This window comes from Paroedura picta, chromosome 13, assembly GCF_049243985.1.
Source record: "Paroedura picta isolate Pp20150507F chromosome 13, Ppicta_v3.0, whole genome shotgun sequence".
NCBI classification, from domain to species: Eukaryota; Metazoa; Chordata; class Lepidosauria; order Squamata; family Gekkonidae; genus Paroedura; species Paroedura picta.
Genome location: NC_135381.1, coordinates 6,137,486 through 6,157,741, shown reverse-complemented (window position 1 = coordinate 6,157,741; position 20,256 = coordinate 6,137,486). Strand labels below are relative to the sequence as shown.

Sequence of the window (20,256 nt, the reverse complement as noted above, 5' to 3'; positions counted from 1 at the left end):
TACTCCTTTTTCCGGCCTACTTGTGGCAGAACCGCCATGGGAATAGTAAAGGTAGAGGGAAAGGAGCAAAAGGAAGGCTAAGGGTGCAAGTAGTGACATCACTTCCAGGGGCGTGGCAGGGGCGTGGCCAGCTGACATCACTTCCGGGGGCCCTCGAAGTCTGAAAAATTATTTCCGCGGCTCCTCTCCATGGTCAAAAGTCTGGCCTAAAAGGATGGGCAACAAAAACAAAATCACCAAGCACAACCAACATTTAGAAACCAATTTATTTTCTTAAGTCGGCATGATACAGTCGAAAGCAACAAAACAGAACGGAAACACAACCATCGCAAGACGTGAAATAATGATTCTTTTTTTTTAAAAAAAAAAATGGCGACGTTATCAAGCGGAGCCGTGTGAACACAAGCAGCTCACAGCTTCCTTGCCAACCTGAAGATACATATGGCTGAGGTTTTCTTGAAATCTAATTGAAGACGCCACAAACAGACATGACGACAGAAACACATCAATTAACGATAGTGAACAGACTACAAATAGCCACTTCTGCCTGGGTTTTCTTTCTCTCTCTCTCTCTCTCTCTTTTATATAAAAAAGCCCCTTTTCTATTCCTTACTTGTTTAACAAAGCAATAAATACTATTTTTCAACCCCCCCTCCAAAAAAAGGAAAAGAAAAATGTTTGTTTCATGCTACATGCAGTTGAGGTCAGGGAGGGAAACAAATTAAAATCCGCTCTTCTGGGTGGCCTGAGACACCTCCGTCCTTTTATTATTTTGAATCCAAGCACAAGTGGCTACATTTCAAGTATTGAGAAATATATATTTATATTTTATATATAAGTTGAAGATCTGTAAACCACATATCTGGGAGTGGGGGGGGGACGCGAGGCCTAGGTTGAACGCAGACAACGTGGATACATTCAAGTAACTAAGTTCAGCGGGAAAGTTAGCGCCAAGCGGACGGCAGGGGTGCTGTTTAGTGAAACCCGTGGCTGTCAAAAAACCCAAAAACACAAAAACACAACCACCTCCAAATGCTAGTGTCTAAATCCCACATTTCCCTAAGATTGGGGGGTGTCGGGGAATGGGGCCATTTATGAGGCAAACCTGGAACGAATTCGCTGGCTCAGCTAGCGGAGAAATCGGTGGCATCTGCAGAATCATGACGAAATGCTTATGGCGAAACAGGCACCCACAGTGTACCCCTGGCGGCATGGGCTCGTCCTTGCGTTTCTAGACAGCTCACCATTCAGCGCTGCAGACCCACATGATTCTGACGCTCGGTTCTCGCTAAATAAAACCCACCCCTGTCCGTGACGAGGGGTGGGGTGCAAGTTAGGGGTGATGACGGGCTGGTTAGTGTCTGGTTAGTTCAAATAACAAAGCGTTCCGGTCGCTAAAATGGCATCCCTGACATACTGGCCAAGCTAAAATACCATTTTAATAGGCTTTTTAAAAAAAGAACAGTAGGTGACAAGCACCATTTTGGAAGGGGTATTCCTCTTTGCTTCCATAAGACAGGGTGCTGTGGCCTTCGCTGTGGGTTACTAAAACCACGCTGCAGGCACAGAAGAGGTAATCTGCTTCTCTCTCACAACCACTAAGCTTCCCTGCACTCTTATTTTCATCGATTGTGGGTCTGTATTGCGTCCGCCGTTGCCGCTTTCCCACCCACATTTCACTCTCTCTAGTGGTCCTGTGTTGCATCGCTGTATTTTCGGCTTACCGTTCTATCCCCTGCTTATTTCCCTGCACTTTAAACGTGTAAGGAAATATGCTGAAGATACAGCGATGTAATATTGAAACCACCACTAGATGGAGCAAAACAGGTCCAGATGAGGAAAGAACAACAACAATAACAACAACAAATACAGGCACACCAGTGATAAAAATAAAAGCATGCAGAAAAACTCACAGGGGAAAATGCCTCTTCAGAGAAGATGGCTGATGTACCTCGAGTTTCCTTTAGCCTGCTTATGGCAGGAGACTTCTGGGTAATAGAGGTCCTTGCCTACCAACGTGCACCTGATCAGTGAGTGGAAACCGAGGCTGGGTGGGGGGTGGGGGGAGGCAGCATGATTGTCCTGGGGAGGGGAAAAATTAAAAAGAAAAACAAGACCTTCTCTGACCGCAGAGTTTCTAGTGATTCCTCTAGGGATTTTTAAGAACTCTATGGTTAGAAATTAATTTCCTCCCAAACTACCTATGCAAATTTAAACTAATTTAGTTGATAACTGATGACTATATTAAAGTCCTCAAATTATTAACTGGATGCCAGACAAAACTGGGAATACTTGAGATTTCCAACCTGGGTGATCAGTTTAATTTTGCAGTGAGGGGGGGGGGAGGGCAACTACCCCACAAGGACAAGGAGGTCAGACACGTCATCTCAACATTAAAACAGGATGGGAACGTGAATCGATCATCCACACGTAGCTTGCTAGTCCAGCTACCGCCCGGGATAGATCTGGCTCCCCAAATCAAAGGGGTTATTCCTTGCATATTTTTGAAGATAAAAGAACAAGCAATTAAAAAAAATATCTTATATGCCAATGTGCCAGAAAAGAAATGACAATGGGCATACCTGCTGGGTACAAACCAACACATTTGATCCCTCCTGCCCTCCTACCACTTGAAAAAGAAAAGTTTTGCTTGTAGAGGGAAGTTTTACAGCCTGAAAGGAAATACTGTCACCAAACGGTCTCATTCTATAAAAACCACACGCATGAAAACACTCCCCACCACCCACGCCAAGCGAGGCTGCTCTCACTCGCCAGCTTGCTGCCGCAACACCCCCTGCCTGCACGGCTGAAGCACACCTGCACAGGTGCATGCACACACGTGCACAAAGCGCACCACCTTTCCATTGTTGGGAGGGGGGGGCTGCGTTGTTGCTTTGAACGAAGAAAATCCAACTAAGGTTAAAACGGACGGCTCAGGAAAAACGCCATTCTTTTCGAAACCTCAGTAAAAGAAAACATGCGTTTCGGTTAACTCGGCAGCCGGCGAGACGAAAAGGTTCGCCTCTGGGCTGTCGACGGCTCGCCCGTTAGCGGTGACGGAAAGTGCCGTCCAGTCGCCCTAAAAACGACCCTGCGAGGTTTTCGAAAAAGAGATGTTCAGAGGTGATTTGCCATTGCTTGACTCTCCTTCTTGAAGGTCTCCCATCCAAGACTAGCCAGGGCTCTCCCTGCTTCGTTTGCAGGTTCTGATGAGATCGTACGAGCCCCGTCTATCCAGATGCCCATGGTGGGGGTGGGGGAGCCGATCGTTAAAAAGTTAAACGCAAACTTATTCCTTCGCTCAGTGCAGCTGCATCCCAGAGTGAAAAGGGGGCCCACGCGGCCGGTTCCCTCCTCGCGAGCAGAAGATACAGTACAATTCGAAAAAAACACGCACGACGCACGGTAGAATATACACATTAATACATATTGACGCCGGAATATGTATTAATATATACGTACACACAAACACACATCCACGCTTGTAGTGCAATCTTTAAAAAAAAAGATAATACGCAAACCCAACAACCAATCAACAATATACCAACCAACAGGCGGTTGGGGGGGGGGGGAGGGAGGAGAAGGATTTGGGGAACAGCACCCCGATACATGACAGTGTCTTGGGTTCACTGTAGGACGCCATGGCCAAAGGTCAAGTTCCAACAGTCTATAAAGTGCTCCTTTGATTCACAAAGCTTGTGTGTGTTTGTGTGTGTGTGTGTGTGTGTTTGTGTAAGTGGGTGGGTGTGTGATCTTCCTTCCTGGGAAAGGAGTCCTACTTCCTGACCCACGGCTGGTCGCCAAGATCACAACAGACGCTTTCTCATGCCGGATCCGTGGCGATGGGAGGACAGGCGGGGCCTGATCCGTGCGCCGACGTAGGGTTTTCCTCCTTGGGTGAAGAAGGAAATGCACAGAACACATTTTGGCTTCTTAAAACTAGCGCGAGACAGCCCAGAGTCGATTCCCGCTGCTCAGAATAGTTTGTAGATAAAGATCTATGCTTTTTTTTAAAAAAAGAAATCTCAACAGCTCTTCCCGCATAGCAAGCGGGAACACCCCATCCCACCCACCCCCCCGTTAAAGTCACGCTGTCCTGAAAGCAGATTCCAGCTTTTGCGACGGGAAAATAGAAGCCGCAGTCGTCCAAACGAAAAGGAAAGTCTGGGCTTTGGCCCTCCCTGCCACGTTAATTGCTCCTCCTGTTTCCATGCTGCCCGTACTGAAATGCTTTAGTGGGTGTCAGGAAGGGGGGACAACCAGCAGGAGGGACAATTCTTCAGCAGGTCCCGAAGACTGGCTGTCAGTAAACTCGGGGGACAGGACCCCGCTTGCAGAAGGACGCTCTTCCCAACCATTGGCACGCCCTCCCAACCAGCTCCTGTCCTCCACGAACGAAAGCCTTGGGTGCGTCCACCGCCAGCGATGGCGCACGAAACGACAGGGCGTCCCCCGGCTCACCAAGGGAGCCAGCCCGGTGGTAGGCCCGTCCTCCGAGGGGGACACGTGACGGAGGAGGTTTGATCCTTTATCCAGTATCGACCGCCAAAAAGGAAGGCGGGGCAAGCCTTCCGGGCATCTGCTCACTCCTCTCTCTCCGTTTGCGTCTTGTCAGGAGGCCAGCGACCGTCCTTGCTGCCATCCCGGGAGCGGGAGGGAGAATAGCGGCAATGCAGCCCCCGGGAACGAGACCCCTGCAAGCGTCTAAGGGGTCTGTGGTGGAGGATTGTCTGGGTGAAGTTTGCGCCCTCTTTCTGAGCAGGGAGCATGTGAGAATGCAGCGGTGGCCACCTGTGAGGCGAGGGCTCGTTTCGTCATGCACAGATTCCCGAGATCAGGGCAGACAGTCGGCGCTCGATGCACAGTTTACCTGGAAAAGAGAGAAGGGAAGGCGATGATTTGGGTATTGGTCCAACTGGTGGCCCTAACTGGAGAGCCGGATTGTTGGAGCGGTCAGAGTACGACTCTTTTGGACGCATTTAAGCCTGCAGGATGTCTCCATAGCTAGAAAAGAGCACTGGAGAATTCTGAAGAAGTGAGCAGTAACTCAGGAAGGCTCATCTCAAGCCACCAGTTTTGTTCGTCTTGAGCAGGGGTAGTCAAACTGCGGCCCTCCAGATGTCCATGGACTACAGTTCCCAGGAGCCCCTGCCAGCTGGCAGGGGCTCCTGGGAATTGTAGTCCATGGACATCTGGAGGGCCGCAGTTTGACTACCCCTGGTCTTGAGGGTGCTCCTGGCCTCTTCCTCTTTTCTACCGCTAAAGGCAAGGCTAACACGGCTGCCCACCCTGATCTAACCCTGCCCTCCCCCTCCCTGAGCTCTCCAGCCATGGTGGGCGCCTACATTTGTTGATGTTCTCAATGTCTCCTTGCTCCGTGATGATGTTCAAGAGCCCTTCCATCAACAGCAGTGCCTTGTGGTATCTCTGCACGCAGTCCTCCCGGTGGTGGAACATCTCGTCCAGCGCCGCAGCCTGCACCTGGAAGAGAGGAAGGCTTCGGTGGTCTTCCTCCCCTAGAACGCTGCTTGCCCCCCCCCTCCGCCATACACCTGTCGCCCCAGCTTGCCCTGGAGGAGACCCATGCCACCTATCTGAAGATATCCCGGCGGATTGTTGTGGGGAGGTAATGGGCGGTGGGGAGGGACAGGTGGGATGCCAGGGGCTGGGCAAAGAGCAACGCTGTACTCAGAGCCTCCATACGAGGTCAGGGTTTGAACACAGTTCTGTAGGGCCTGCAAGATGGAGCTCTTGACCCCAGTTTGGACAAATAAATATAGAAACAACAAAGGACCTCCCCCGTTGTAATACAATTACCATGAGCCTCAGACTGGCTACAGCTCTCCATCAACTACTGCCTGACCTGGATAGTCCAGGCAAGCCCGATCCAATCTCAGAAATTAAGTAGGGATGACCTTGGCTAGTGTTTGGATGGGAGACCTCCAAGGATTTGGGTGGCAGTTCCTCCGAGGAACACTAGGGGGCATGGCGCAGAGGCAGGCCATAGGAAACCACCTTCAAATGTCCCTTGCTTGCCTATGCTACACATGCCGTGTGATAAATAAGTACATAACGACCAGATCATTTAGCCAGAGACACCAGGGATTGAACCGGCGACGTTCTGCGTGACAAACTGAGCCACGGCCCCCTTACCATTTGCACCGCGTGGCTGAAGATGAGCTTCTCTGCGGTGATGCTGTTGATGCGGTCCATGAGCTTCTGCTTATCCGAGAACCACCTCTGCAGCCGCAGGTTCAGGCAGTGGCAAGACGACACGCTGGACTTGTACAGCTCGTTCAGCTTCCGCACCACTGGCACAGGGGACAGGAGGAAGTGAGTCAGCGGTCAACACCGGACAGGTAGATATCCATTTCCTGTCAGCTCCTCATCCGTGTGTACCAGCTGCTCATAGAGCATCCGCGCCAGAGAATTTGGGACCTGTGGTTGACCCTACCCCTAACCTTAACCCAGCCTTTGCTCTAGCTCAGGGGTAGTCAAACTGCGGCCCTCCAGATGTCCATGGACTACAATTCCCAAGAGCCCCCTGCCAGCGAATGCTGGCAGGGGGCTCCTGGGAATTGTAGTCCATGGACATCTGGAGGGCCGCAGTTTGACTACCCCTGCTCTAGCTCAATGGTTCTCAACCTGGGGGTCAGGACCCCTTTCACAGGGGTTATGGGGGGGCGCCATCCACACAACACATTTCATTGTTTCTCCTCGGGACTCTTGTTTTTCTCGACGTTCTTCCTGAGTCGCCCTGGCCAAGAAACGAGTGATTCAGCCCGCCGAGGAACAGCACGTTGCTTAATCGCAGAGGCGCAATGTGCAATTATTAAGCTGCCTCCACATCAATTATCGTTACGATCTCGCACGTCGCTAAGTGCGGAAACATCCTGACGAGGCAATTTGCTCGGGGTTTTTGTTTTTGTTCTCCGAACCAGCCGTCTGAGATCGTGTGGAGACCTGCGGCGGCATGCCAAGCCAGCAAAAACAAGACCCCCCCCAAAATGCAAAAACTTCTGGGACGAGCTGAGCCCTCCCCTCCAGCCACTCTGCTCGCCGAAGTCCCCTCTCCCTCGTGGGCCGACACTTACCTTGCTTGACTGTGGAGGAGAGACAGAGCTTGCCTGCCCGGATCTGGTCGATGGCCATCTGGAGGCCTGAGGACAAGAGTTCTGCTCCTTTCAGGTACAACACCAGCTGCTCGGCGTAGCTGGGGACAGAGGGCAACATGTCATAGCAACGGGGGGCAGTAGAAGTAAGCCCAGATAGCTCACAAAGAGATGGACAGGGCCTGTCAATACCTGCTGGAGTTGTTTACACCCCCAGTAAGCCCAGAGTAGAGAGGAGGACACAGGTGGGTCGATTCCTGGAGTGTAGCAAGAGCAGCCAGGAACATCCAAGGAAGTAAAAACTTCCCTTCTTGAGCAAAGGGTCCCAGGCTGAGCTTGCATGCCCAGCTTCCTGGCCACGTTCCCACCGGGTCCGGTCTTTACCTCCATTCTTTGCTCAGCAGGCTGATCTGATCGGCCACGACGCTCTCCTGCAGCTGGAACTCGGAGGCCACCGAGCTGTTGACCTCGCTCGTGCTCCCTTTGACGGCCGCTATCTCCATCACGTAGTGGGCGAAGGCCAGGGTGAACCGCAAGCTGCGCAAGATGTCCGTGTGCTCTTGCTGTGGCGGGGAGGGGACCAAAGAGAGGGGGGTGAAAAGCCTGATATGGCCTGCAGAGACCCAGCGGCTGCTGATCCAGGCGAGAGAAGAAAATCTCGATTTGGCCATGCCCCGCTAGTTCAGGGGTTCGGACTGGGTGGTCATCGGTATGCAGATGACACCCAGCTCGGTTTCCTAATGGACCTGACTCTCCCCCAGAAACATTTGCCAGATGTTTGGAAGCTGTAGCGGTCTGCCTCAAGGAGAGCCATGTGAAAGTGAACCCCTCTAAGTCTGTGGTTCTCAACCTTCCTAATGCCGCGACCCTTTAATACAGTTCCTCCTGTTGTGGTGACCCCCAACCCTAAAATTATGCAAGTGTTCCTTCACAGAAATTAAACCAAAACTGACCAATGGCATGAAGATCCATGGTTCATGATTGTATATAAATTGTTTTTTCTGGGGTTTCACAGTTCAGTTCTGCCTCTTGTCCCACCATGCCGATCTCGCTCTTTTCCGCTGCTCCAGACAGACAAACGCTCTCTCTCGATCTACCCCGCAAGGCTGTTGTGTGGATGGCGCCCCCTGGCCAAGCTGCTTCCCCTGCCGCGACCCCTGTGAAAGGGTCGTTCGACCCCCAAAGAGGCCCCCACCCCCAGGTTGAGGCCCTTTGGTCTAAGGGGAGGTCCTGCGGCTAGGTAGGAAGGGACTGGGCAAAGAACCGCGATTTCCCTGTCTGGGCAGTGTCCAGTTTGCCACAAACCTCCATCAGCGTCTCCTCCGGAAGCTCCGGAGCCTCAAAAGTGACCGTTCCTTCCAGGTTGGCCGTGATCGCATCAGCGAACATGTATCTGAGTCCCGATGGCGCTTCCAGGATCTCTGTGCCAGCTCCCAGGATCAACTGCCGCCCACTGAAGGATCCTCCGGAGCTTAAAGAGCTAGAAGATCCCACTAAACAGACAAAAAAAATATTTTTAATGATGATGATGATGATGTTATCCGTTCAGTCGTGTCCGACCCTCGGTGATTCTATAGGAAAGTCTTCGCCATGTTTCCCTGTCTCTGCCTGCCTCTTTTAGTTCAGGGGTAGTCAAACTGCGGCCCTCCAGATGTCCATGGACTACAATTCCCATGAGCCCCTGCCAGCGAACGCTGGCAGGGGCTCATGGGAATTGTGGTCAATGGACTTCTGGAGGGCCGCAGTTTTGACTTACCCCTGTTTTAGCTGGTTCATGGTCATCCCTGTATCGGCTTTGATCGTGTCGAGCCCGTGGATCTCCTTCCGGACGTTGAGACGGAATTTCTTTTGAACTAATTTCATCCTTTGAATTTCATTCATTTCATCGCTTTGAATTAATTTCATCCCTTGATGTACAGCAGTGTGTCTGCTTGCAAACTCCTATTTTACCCCCACTCATGCATACATGTCCAGCCCTAAAACATACATGTAGAAGAAGGAGGGCTGGTTTTTTTTTTTTTTCCTCCATACCCCACTTTTCACTCCTGGAAGGCATCCCAATCACAGGTTACAAACATCACAGGTTTCCCTTCCTCTCCCCACAACAGACCCAAGGTGAGGTAGGCAGGGCTGCGAGAGCTCTCAAAGAACTGCTCTGCAAGAGCAGCTCTAAGAGAGCTGTGAGGAGCCCAAGGTCACCCGGCCATCTGTATGGAGAGGAGGAGTGGAGACTCAGACCTGGTTCTCCGGATTAGAGGCTGCCACACTTTAACCACTACACCATGCTAACCAAGGCAACGCGATTAAGGAGGAGGTTACCTGAAAACATCCTGGCCCTGGTGGTCTGTGGGGGCGTGGTCCCACTGGGAGGGGACCCGACCGTGAAGATCACTGGGGAAGGGCTGGCCGAGCCCCCGTCCCGGGCCCCGGGGTTGAAGTTCCCTCCAAAGGCAGCCGACGGAGCTGCAGGAGAAAGAGCAAAGAAATGAGAAAAAGAGAATCAATGCAAGCAGTTTCAATTAGGGTCCGTGAGCTCTCATCCAGCAGGCTGCATAGGGAAAGAGCGGGGGAGATGAGGAACTGGACGAGAAGAGCTGGGGGGGGGGTTGGACCCCTCTTTTTACTACCCCAAAAGTCACTGACAATCGCTTTCCCTTCCTCTCCCCACAACAAGCACCCTGTGGGGCAACTGGAGCTGAGAGAGCTCTGAAAGAACTGAGATTGGCCCAAGGTCACTCAGCAGGCCCCATCTTTCTCAAAGCGGCTGACAACTGCCTTCCCTTCCTCTCCCCACAACAGACACAATGTGAGGTAGCGGTGGCTGAGAGAGCTCTGAGAGAACTGTGGACGGCCCAAATTCACCCAGCAGGTCTCTGTGTGTCTCAAAGTGACTTACAATCACCTTCCCTTCCTCTCCCCACAACAGGCTCCCTGTGAGGGAGGTGGGGCTGAGAAAGCTCTGAGAGAACTGTCCTGCAGGAACGGTGACCGGCCCCAGGCCACCCAGCGGTCTGAGGGCAGAGGAGGAGTGTGGGATCAAAAACTGTTCTCCAGATTAGAAGCCACTGCTCTTCGCTACAACACCAGGCCAGCTCTCAGCCACTGTGCAGAGAGAAGCGAGACCCAGAGCGTGCCAATACCTGTGATCTCCATGGGCTTCTCGTTGTTCAAGCTGTCGCTGCTGCCGGCTTCAGGGATCTGGGCCCCAAAAGCAGCCTTCAGGAGGAGGTCAGTGAGGCGGCCGGTGCTGAGAGACCTGGAGGAAGGGGCAGAACACAGAACTGAGCATTTCTGAGGACCATGGAGACCATTCTCTTCAACTTCAGCTGGCATGGAAACCTCTGTCTGCTCTATCAGAGCCCTGTGTAAAGTAGTATCTCCTTTTGTCCATCTAAAACCTACTGCCCATCAGTTTAGAATCCCAGGGTCATGGAATCACAGAGTGGGAATGGGCCAGACAGACCATCTAGTCCAGCCCCCTGCTCAATGTAGGACCAGCCTCAAGCATCCAGGATAAGATTCTGTCCAGCAGCTGCCTGAAGACCGCCAGTTGGATGCACCCACCATTCAACGGAAAGTTGAGAGAACACATTCAAAACCACATCTCAACATGCGTGGAATGACAAGCCCCCCATTCTGCAGCGGATGCAGGTCTTTCAAGCACCCCTCCTGCGTAGAACCGACTGCTTGAGCGGGGACCCGTCCGGGACTGTCAATCTGCAGCCGTGACTCAGCAAAGTGACAGGAAACGCTCCGTCTGTTAACGCCCACCGGGCAATTGCAGACTGTCGGTTTGGACAAAAAGGCGTCGCCTCGCACGGCCCGGTTTTAAGGTGAGCTGAGACGCTCTTCCAGGAACATCTGGATGACATCTGTCATGCTGGATCAGATCTGGGGATGGGCCAGTTCTCCGATGCACGAAGAGCCAGGGTGCGGTGAGGACAAGCCGTGCAGGAAAGGGGAAGTGAGCAATTAAGAGCCCGCTCCACGCTCATCCGTGGCCTTGACTCTGCGTGGTTCGCAGGCCTGGCTAAAGCTTATCTCTGAGACGGGAACGAGCCAATCAAACGGATTTCCCTCTTTCCATCTCTGGAACTTCCATTGTAAGGAACACACCACCGTGTCAGTACGCGTAGCCAAATGGTGGGAAAGTTCTGTGAAAGATTCTATGAAGGTTGAAGCAGGTGGCAGGTTACGGGGGATGAGCAAGAGGGTTGTGAGTGTCCTGCATGGTGCAGGGGTTGGACTAGATCAGGGGTAGTCAACCTGTGGTCCTCCAGATGTCCATGGACTACAATTCCCATGAGCCCCTGCCAGCAAACGCTGGCTGGGGCTCATGGGAATTGTAGTCCATGGACATCTGGAGGACCACAGGTTGACTACCCCTGGATTAGATGACTCAGGAGGTCCCTTCCAACCACGGGTCTGATCTAGCAGGGCTCTTGTGATGTTCTCATGAAGGCCTTGGCCTCTGTGCCTTGTTCTTGGCCCTCCAGAGAAACTGACTGGCCACTGTATGAGACAGGATGCTGGCCTAGAAATCTGATCCAGCAGGGCTCTTCTGTTCCTTATAATTGTTAGCGATTGTTATTGTTGTATTAGACTATGTTGTATGTTGATTCGTTGATTCCTGAGCCATACGGAAGGGCGGTATAGAAATCAAATGAAAATGAATGAATGAATGAATGAATGAATGAATGAATAATAAACTTCCTCCTCCCCATACCAACAGCCAACCACACCACACATGCCGAGAGGCATCCCCAGAGAACTTCCATACCTGCCCTTGGCTTCCTCCATCGGCCTCAGACCCAAGCCGGCCTGCTGGCAATGAAAGTGGCCCATCTCCTTCAGGTCTGGAAGAGTCTTGTTCCTCGTTGGGGCTATCACCACGCCCTGGTGGGCCAGGAGGGCAAGCAGGTTTTGGGAGCTGGGGGTTTTGTTGAACTCGAAAGGAGACATGGCCTGCGTGGAAATAAGACCAAAAGAAAAAGGCAGAGGTAGGGGAAGAAGAGAAGGGGTGTCTTGTTAGAAATAGCAGCAGACAGAAAAGGGGATTCAATCATGCAAGCTTGGCCTCTCTGCCCGGATGTTGGCTCTCCAGAGGAACTGGTTGGCCAACATGTGAGATGGGATGCTAGACTAGGTGGTCTGACCCAGCAGGGCTCTTCTGATGTTCTTATGAAGGTCTTGGCCTCTCTGCCCTGTTGTTGGTCCTCCATAACAGGGGTAGTCAACCTGTGGTCCTCCAGATGCCCATGGACTACAATTCCCTTGAGCCCCTGCCAGCAAACGCTGGCAGGGGCTAATGAGAATTGTGGTCCATGGACATCTGGAGGACCACAGGTTGACTACCCCTGCTCCAGAAGAAATGGTTGACCACACTATGAGATGAGATGCTAAACTAGATGGACCACTGGTCTGATCCAGCAGGGCTATTCTGATGTTCTTATATTCCTGCTTCCTCAGTGGCTCAGGACCCCACTGCTCTGACCAAAGCCCCCTCCCCAAACAACCGGAGACCCAGACTTAGAGTTACAAGGCGCCAGATCACACCCCTCGACATCAGTACCTTTGTCGGAGAGCCCATGATTGTCGGCAACGGGCTCCTCTGCATAAACTCCGAGAGCTTTGGGGAAGAACGCAGCGGGCGGCATGGCTGCAGTCCATGTGCTGTTGTGGGCTGGCCGGCCGGCGCATGGCTGAACGGAGGGGTGTGGCTGAAATGGGCGACCAACGGATCCGAGTATTGCTTGGTGATCTTCTGCCGGCAGGAATGCATGTCTGACAGGTTGGGGGCGCTGTGGAGGCGGGAGCCCATCCCTCGCTGCGAAGGGTCAGGCACGGAGGCACCTGCAAGGGAGAAGAGCAGAGGGCCAAGGGCCCCGCAGGCATGAGCAGTGAGGCAGTGCGGGGAGGCTGCGATTGCAAAGTGATTCGCAAACTTTTGGGGATAAATGACTGAAGGTGTGATCAGCACCACCTCATATAACTTATTGCGAGTCGATCCCACTGGCAGGGAAGGACATATAAAAATAAAGTCATTAAGACAATGATGTTATTCCAGCTTGCTTAATGTGTCGTGTTAATACCCACTGTTTCTATCGCTTTCTGGTGGTTCTGGATTTCTAATATTCTAATATTCATTGCTGAATATCCCATTTTTGTTGTTAGCGCTAACGCACCATGTGTAATCCGCCTCACATTCATTCTGGGTTGGTTCCAGATTCCTGCGGCCCTAATGCTTTGGAACAAAGTTTGGGAGCTTGACGATCACTGGACTCAAACTTGGTTCTAATGCTTCATGGCTTAAGTGCCACTCAGTGCTTAACACCCACTTAGGGCAGCTGTCCCGCCCCTGAGTGCCTCATCGTCCAACTGGCTTGCCCGTCTGTCCAGTGGCCAGCCGATCACCTTCCATCCCCCACCCCTGACCACCCCCTCCTCCTTCCCTCTGAGGCTCAGAGGCCGCAGATCCCTGCCACCTGAGAGCTGCCCCTGCCAATGAGTTCTGTGCATGGGCAGAGATGCCTTCTGCAGAGTTCTTCCACCCCCACCCCCCAATCTAGCACCTGTTGTATTCCTGAATGCAATGGGCTTTGTCCATAGTCTTTTATAATGTCCTTGTTTTTGAATCTTCCGTTTTGGTTGTAAGCAGCATGATGTGTAATCTGCCTGGAGTTCTTTTGGGTTGGTCCTGGACTTCTATAGTCCTAACGCATTGGTTACTGAACATTCTGTTATGTTGGTTAGGCTGACCTAATAAAGCCATCGGTAACATACCAGATACAGGGACCCGGCTTCTCATCTCTGCTCCAAGCGGGGAAGGGATAATGGTCTGGTCAGGCTGTTCGGGGATGGTTCCAACTTTTAAAAAGACAAAAGATAAGGTCCTTAGTTTCTGTTAGAGCTCTGTCATCTTGATTAACGTAAACTCTGCCACCCCATGTGGGATGGACAAATGGCTTGTTTGAAGACAACGCAAGGCTAAAGCCTACCAGAACTGTCATAAGAATGTGAGAAGAACTCTGCTGGATCAGACCAGTGGCCGATCTAGTCCAGCATCTTGTCTCATATGCTGGGCAACCAGTTCTTCCAGGAGGCCAACAACAGGGCATGGAGGCTGAGGCCTCCATAAGAACATCAGAAGAGCCCTGCTGGATCAGACCAGTGGTCCATCCAGTCCAGCATCCTGTCTCACACAGTGACCCACCAGTTCCTCCAGGGCATGGAGGCCGAGGCCTTCATAAGAATATAAGAAGAGCCCTGCTGGATCAGACCAGTGGTCCATCCAGTCCAGCCTCCTGTCTCACACAGTGACCCACCACTTCCTCTGGACAACCAACAACAGGACATAGAGGCCAAGGCCTTCCACCGAGGTTGCCTCCTGGCTCTGGGATTCAGAAGTTGACTACCTACCCATCCCTGACTTCAACCCTAGGGACAGAGAAGCATGGCCAGGGTGGGGCACAGTGAGGAGGCCTACCAGTTGGTCCCACTGCTCCAAAATCATTCCAACAGGGAGCAGCAACTGGGACAGCACCTTATTGAAATACGTTGGCAGTTAAGTACTTGAGGTCAAAAGCTTACCTTGCGGGGATGGCGTGTAAGGCTTTGCGCCACCAAAGGAGAATCTCCTGGAAGTCGGTGTGACTCCGTGCTCTCCGGCCGCAAACGGAGGGGAAGGGCTGGCCTTGGTGAAACCGAGTGGACTTGTGCTACTTGATCTCCTGACCGTACCAGACCTGATAGGAAAGAACCGTGCATGGTAAAACCGCCTCTGGATGACTCATGCCTTGAAACCACCGATGAGGAGTGGCTTGACACACACTTTATACGGCGCTTTACACACACAAAAGATGAAAAAAAAATCCTTCCAGGACTAAGCTCAGGGAAGGCAGAAAGAAAGCTTTTTATAAACGGCTTTTGCATTTGCTGAAGACTATTTGATCGCTTGCCTTTTTTTTTTTTAACCCTCTGCTGTCATCTCCTCTTTGTGTTTATTTTTCCACGCCGCCATGTTAACCCTGCTTGTTTATTCACGTTGCTGATTCTGCGGGCAGTGCTTTGATTGATGTTCTCGCTCCTTCCTCTGGACAGGTTTTCGAGTGACGGCAGGAAACCGGGGACACAAACACGTAACTGGCTTCCTGCCTAACACTCAGCGGCGTTTCTCAGGCCGGCATGAAGTCATTAGCCCTGTCATTTCCCCATGCCTGCGTGGTGATGTCACGCCCACCTGCATCAGGCATGTTCAAAGGAGGAATGCGGCTGGGCTATGACATGGAACGTGCCAGCCCCGTGAGGGATGGAGAGAGAGAATGCCTGCGAGCCCCAGCAAGAGTAGAACAGATTTATTGTTCTGGTGAGGACAAGTGGCAGGAGATGCTGCATGTTTTTAAAAACAGGCCTATGAACGTGGAAATCCACAGAGAAATCCGGGAGCTTGTTCCCCTTGGCGGAACATGCTCCCGGAGGAAATCAGGGCCGTGTCAGAACTAGCACAGTTCCGCGGGACCTGTAAAACAGAGCTCTTCTGCCAAGCTTTTGGTTGGAGCGAGTGATTTGATAGCATCTATTGGGTCCTCCAAAACCTGCAAAACCTCCACCAAAAACACCCACTGGGGACAGCTGGGTTGAGATGGCGTTAAGGGCCGGACAACTGCGAATGATGGTTTAATTATTTTCATGACTGGGATAATGCTGTGGGTTTTTCTAATGAGAAAATTTTTTAGCATAGTTTACATTTTAGTTTATTATAGTATAGCTTGGTTTAGTACAGTATGGTTTAGTATATTTCACTATAGTTTATATTTTTGTCTTCCGTATATCATTCTCATATGTGATGTTCATACGTTACGTAGATGACATTCACAGTGTACAAATTCAATTAATAATCCTCCTCACTAGTCTCATTGTCCTAATTCAATGGCTTCCATGGCTCCAGATTACAAACAATCACTGTCCCAGGTCCCACTCCATTCCCCTAAAGCAGGGGAAGTCAACCTGTGGTCCTCCAGATGTTCATGGACTACAATTCCCATGAGCCCCTGCCAGCGTTTGCTGGTTGACTACCCCTGCCCTAAAGGACACTAAAACCTAGTGATAAAAACCTACTTAAGATCCCCGCTGCTACAGAAATTAAACTGGCCTCAACCAGGGCCAGCGACAACGCCCTTCCTGGTAGCAACAGAATCCTGTGGGACCTTGGATGCCTTGTAAGACAGAACTGTTCTGCTGGACCTATGGTTAGGCCCCAACAAGTACATCTAAAACTTTGCTGATCTCTGTACCTAATAACCTATTACCTCTAATCAATTATCCAGCCCCCTCCTCCTCCCCTCTGAGCGGGAGATGACCTCGGCAAATAAGTTTCCGTTTCATTCTGGATTTTAAAGCTTAGGATAACTTCAGACTTCATCTCGTATATTCATATTATTTTAAATGATGATGAGAACACTGTGCCAAGGCCCCGGGGAAGGGTGGTCTACGAATACGGGAATAAATAAAATGACTGTTCCAAACCACAGCCATATTTTTTAGCAAAGTGTCCCCTTTAAACGGCACAGATAATCTTTTTTTGTCATTTGCAAAGGCAGCCAAATCGAAGTCATCCTGTGCTCTGCTGCCCCCTGTGGTCGGCTGCCGGAATTGTAGAATTCAGGACCCCGGGGCCATAACACGTTGCGAACCCCCACGCTGGCTCCGCCCACTCCGGTATCCCATTGGCTCCCCCAATTATAAATGGTTTCCGGGTCAGGCTGGGGTTTTAATGAGGTAAGCCTTCAGGAGATTCCCCGGCTCCTTCCCCTGCAGCTGCTGAAGGTCCACCCCCCAAGAGAAGTGCAGCCTGTTGGGCAAGGTCGAAAATATTTTAAGCTCACCTCTCCGACAGGCCAGATTCTCGGGGAGACTTCCCTTTTCCTTTGCCGCTTAAGATATGCGGGGGAATGCCAAGAAGCTGCGGAAGTCCCCTTTTTGGAATGAGAGCTCTCTTCAAGATCTCGTATTTCCCGCATGGCTCCTTTTCTCGGTTCGGGAGCACCATGAAGAGGACCGAGCTTCTATAGCATTGCCGGAGAATCGGCAGGAGGCAGCCAAATGACTTTGGGAGGGAAGGGGGAAGAACCCAGAGCCATCCGCACAGGATGGACGGAATCCATCACACAGCCCGGAGGCCGGGCGACCGGTCTAACTAGACTGGCTCCCAAGCCCAGGCTGAAGGCGCAGATTACTCATACCGGTTGACAATAGCAAACATGTGTCAGGCACGTTGCCGAGGAGGATCACATTTGCATGAACAACAAAACGGGAATGCGGCGGGAGGATTGACATGATCTGATCCAGCTGTTGCCCAGATCCGGATGGCTCAGGGTAGTCAGATCCCAGAAGCTAAGCAAGGACAGCCCTGGCTCGTCCCTGGGCAGGAAACTTCCAAGGACGTTCGGGGTTGTTACGCAGACTCAAATATCCTCGGAATGTCAGGTGCCTTGAAACCCTGACAGGGGTACCGTAAGTCGGGGGCGACTGGACGGCGCATTTCACCACCACAGGAACCGAGGGTCTCGTTCCCCACGTTCTCGGCCCTGCTGAAGACAGCCCAACATGGTTCGTGGCCAGCGTTCGGAAGAAGGCCTGCAGGACAAAGCTTTTCTGCCAGGCCTACGGTTGAGGCCGGGAAATTTACCGCAATAAGATACTGGCCTCCCTGCCTGAAAACCATCCGTCCAAAAGAAAACCTGCCCAAACACCATGCAAGCCCGCCTTCGGTAAGGAGGCGGCTTTTAATAGAATTCTGCTATCCTTGAAGAAAAGTCGGTTCCTTATCCCCTTGAGAGGGGGGTTTTGCTCTGCTTTGCTGCTTTTTGTCTTTTCAGTCTGCAAGATGGAGAGCAGGCCCCATGTCCCATTTCCCTCTAGGCATGGCGCTTCCGGAGGCATTGTGTATCGAACGCAGACGGCGGTGGGAAACTATTTTGGTCTGGAAAGCCGGATAAAAATAGGCTCGCTCAATAAAGGGAACGGGCCAGGGCTTTGTGGAACAGCCCAGTTTTAAGGTCACCTTTCAAGGAGAAGGCAGAGCAGAAGGAGGAGGAGGAGGAGGAGGAGGAAAAGAAGAGTTGGTTTTTACACCCTGCTTTCCTGTGCCCGAAGAAGTCTCAAAGTGGCCTTCCCTTCCTCTCCACACAACAGGCACCTTGTGAGATAGGTGGGATTAAGAGAGCTCAGAGAGAACTGGGGCTTATCCAAAGTCACCCTGCAGGCCTCATGTGTCTTAAAACAGCTGACAATCGCCTTCCCTTCCTCTCCCGACACAGGCACCTGGTGAGGCAGGTGGGGCTGAGAGAGCTCAGAGAGAACTGAGACTCATCCAAGGTCACCCAGCAAGCCTCCTCTGTCTCAGAGCAGCTTCCAATCTCCTTCAGTTCCTCTTCCCACAAGAGGCACCCTGTGTGGCAGGTGGGATTGGGAGAGCCCTGACAGAACTGTCCAGTCAGAGTACAGACTTGAACAGACCGATAGTCTGGCAGTTCCCTGCGTCTTCGTGACTCACCTCGGGGAAGGGTACTGATTGGGCGACTGGAGGTTCTGCTCGATCCGTCGGTAGTTGTGGATCTGCGTTGGGACCGGGATGGGGACGGACTGTCCGCATTTGCTGCCCGGCAGAAACTGGGCAGGCCTGCTGTGGAAAGGGAACAAAGGCCAGAGAAGGGTTAGGGAGGTCCTGCCGGATCCTATCATGAAGAGGCTCACCAGGAGCTGTCCAAGCTGACCTTTCTCCCTCCCAGGAAGCCGGTGGGCATGTGGTTGTGTGTTAAAGTAAGCGACCTCAACAAGGACACTGATCTGGTTAGCCAATACGTGAAACAGAATACTGGACTAGATGGACCACCGGTCTGAGTGTCTGACAGGTGGGCTTCCCTGCCACAGAACAGCTCAAGAGGAGACTGTCTAACTCAGCCTTTCTCAGCTTCCTAACCCTGGAGAAACCCCAGAAGCAGCGCAATCATGCAGAATATGGTTGGGAAGCAGAGCTGTGGACACGCCCACCCGGGGCCCCTCCCCAACCCCTCCAGGCCCACCACTGCTTGGGAAGCAGCTGGCCGCACAGCGCAAGAAACGACACGGGGTGCCTGAACAGAAGCTGTAGCAGCCATCTTGCAGCCGGCTCCACCTTCTGTGGCAGCTGCCACAGCCGTTTTGTGGCTGCGGCCATCACGCCGGGTCAAAATTCAAAAGGTACGACACCCCCTGGGGCATATCGTGCATGCCGTTCATGCACCTTGTGAACCTGGCTTACTGGGGGAGCAGGGGAAATGCAAATCAGGGGCCCCAATCCCACTAGCTTTCCTCTTACCTTGATGGGCTGGGAGAGCAGCTGTAAGGAGGGGAAGGAGACGGCGTCCGCCCCTGACTTTCCAAACCTCCCGAGGTCACCAGGGAGCTCCTGCAATAAAGGAAGACAAACGTTGGGCCCCTGGATTGAATGGTAGACACGCCACTGCTTGAAATGACAGTGTTGAGCCACGGGCCAGCATGGAGTAATGGTTAAGAATCACAGAATCATAGAGTTGGAAGGGACCTGTCATGACCCCCCTGGTTCATGCCATCCTGTTCCCGAATACTCTTGCATATTTTACTTTCTCAGGCCTCTTCTCACCCAAGGCCATAAAGCAATAAACCTGTCCTCTGAGATGTTCCCTCCCTTCCTGTTCCCAGCGGGCGAGGAGGCCCAACAACTGTATCAATCTCACTGTAAGTGTCCTTGCGGAGACAGCCAAACCTCAACAATGTGCCATCTCCCCGATAAGGCACCTGGCCATCTGGTAGCCTGAGAACAGGACCCCTTTTTGTCTCTCTACCCACTCTCCCGCCGAATCTCCTGAGCACCCCTCCCTTATTTGGCGTACCCTATATCTACCCCACCCGTTTCGCTTGTACTTTGTTATTATCAAGATCTTTGCTTAGGAAGATCTTGGCCTGCTTTAGCTTTCTGTGGACTTTGCCTAATAAAGCTCTGCTTTGGAATTTGCAACCGACTGTTGGATTCTTGATGCGCTTTCATTTGGGACTCCACAGGCTGGGCTCAGCCTAGTTCCTGACAGGACCTCTTGGGTCATCTAGTCCAACCCCCTGCACTATG

The 20,256-nt window shown here is 52.1% G+C and overlaps 1 protein-coding gene across 2 annotated transcripts in view; it reads right to left on the bottom strand.

The window, feature by feature from the left end:
- Positions 1-248: 248 nt before the first annotated feature.
- Positions 249-20,256, bottom strand: part of ULK1 (unc-51 like autophagy activating kinase 1) — a 74,916-nt gene continuing 54,908 nt past the window's right edge. For both annotated transcript variants that reach the window (XM_077307259.1, XM_077307260.1), the window contains 14 exons: positions 19,471-19,560; positions 18,667-18,795; positions 14,703-14,857; positions 13,896-13,979; positions 12,685-12,965; positions 11,893-12,077; positions 10,253-10,368; positions 9,432-9,575; positions 8,418-8,605; positions 7,497-7,675; positions 7,095-7,213; positions 6,154-6,311; positions 5,346-5,481; positions 249-4,870 (listed from right to left, as the gene is read on the bottom strand). In XM_077307259.1, coding sequence (XP_077163374.1) covers positions 4,815-4,870; positions 5,346-5,481; positions 6,154-6,311; positions 7,095-7,213; positions 7,497-7,675; positions 8,418-8,605; positions 9,432-9,575; positions 10,253-10,368; positions 11,893-12,077; positions 12,685-12,965; positions 13,896-13,979; positions 14,703-14,857; positions 18,667-18,795; positions 19,471-19,560 — 2,020 coding nt within the window. In that variant the 3' untranslated portion in view covers positions 249-4,814. The remainder of the gene's footprint in view (positions 4,871-5,345; positions 5,482-6,153; positions 6,312-7,094; positions 7,214-7,496; positions 7,676-8,417; positions 8,606-9,431; positions 9,576-10,252; positions 10,369-11,892; positions 12,078-12,684; positions 12,966-13,895; positions 13,980-14,702; positions 14,858-18,666; positions 18,796-19,470; positions 19,561-20,256) is intronic.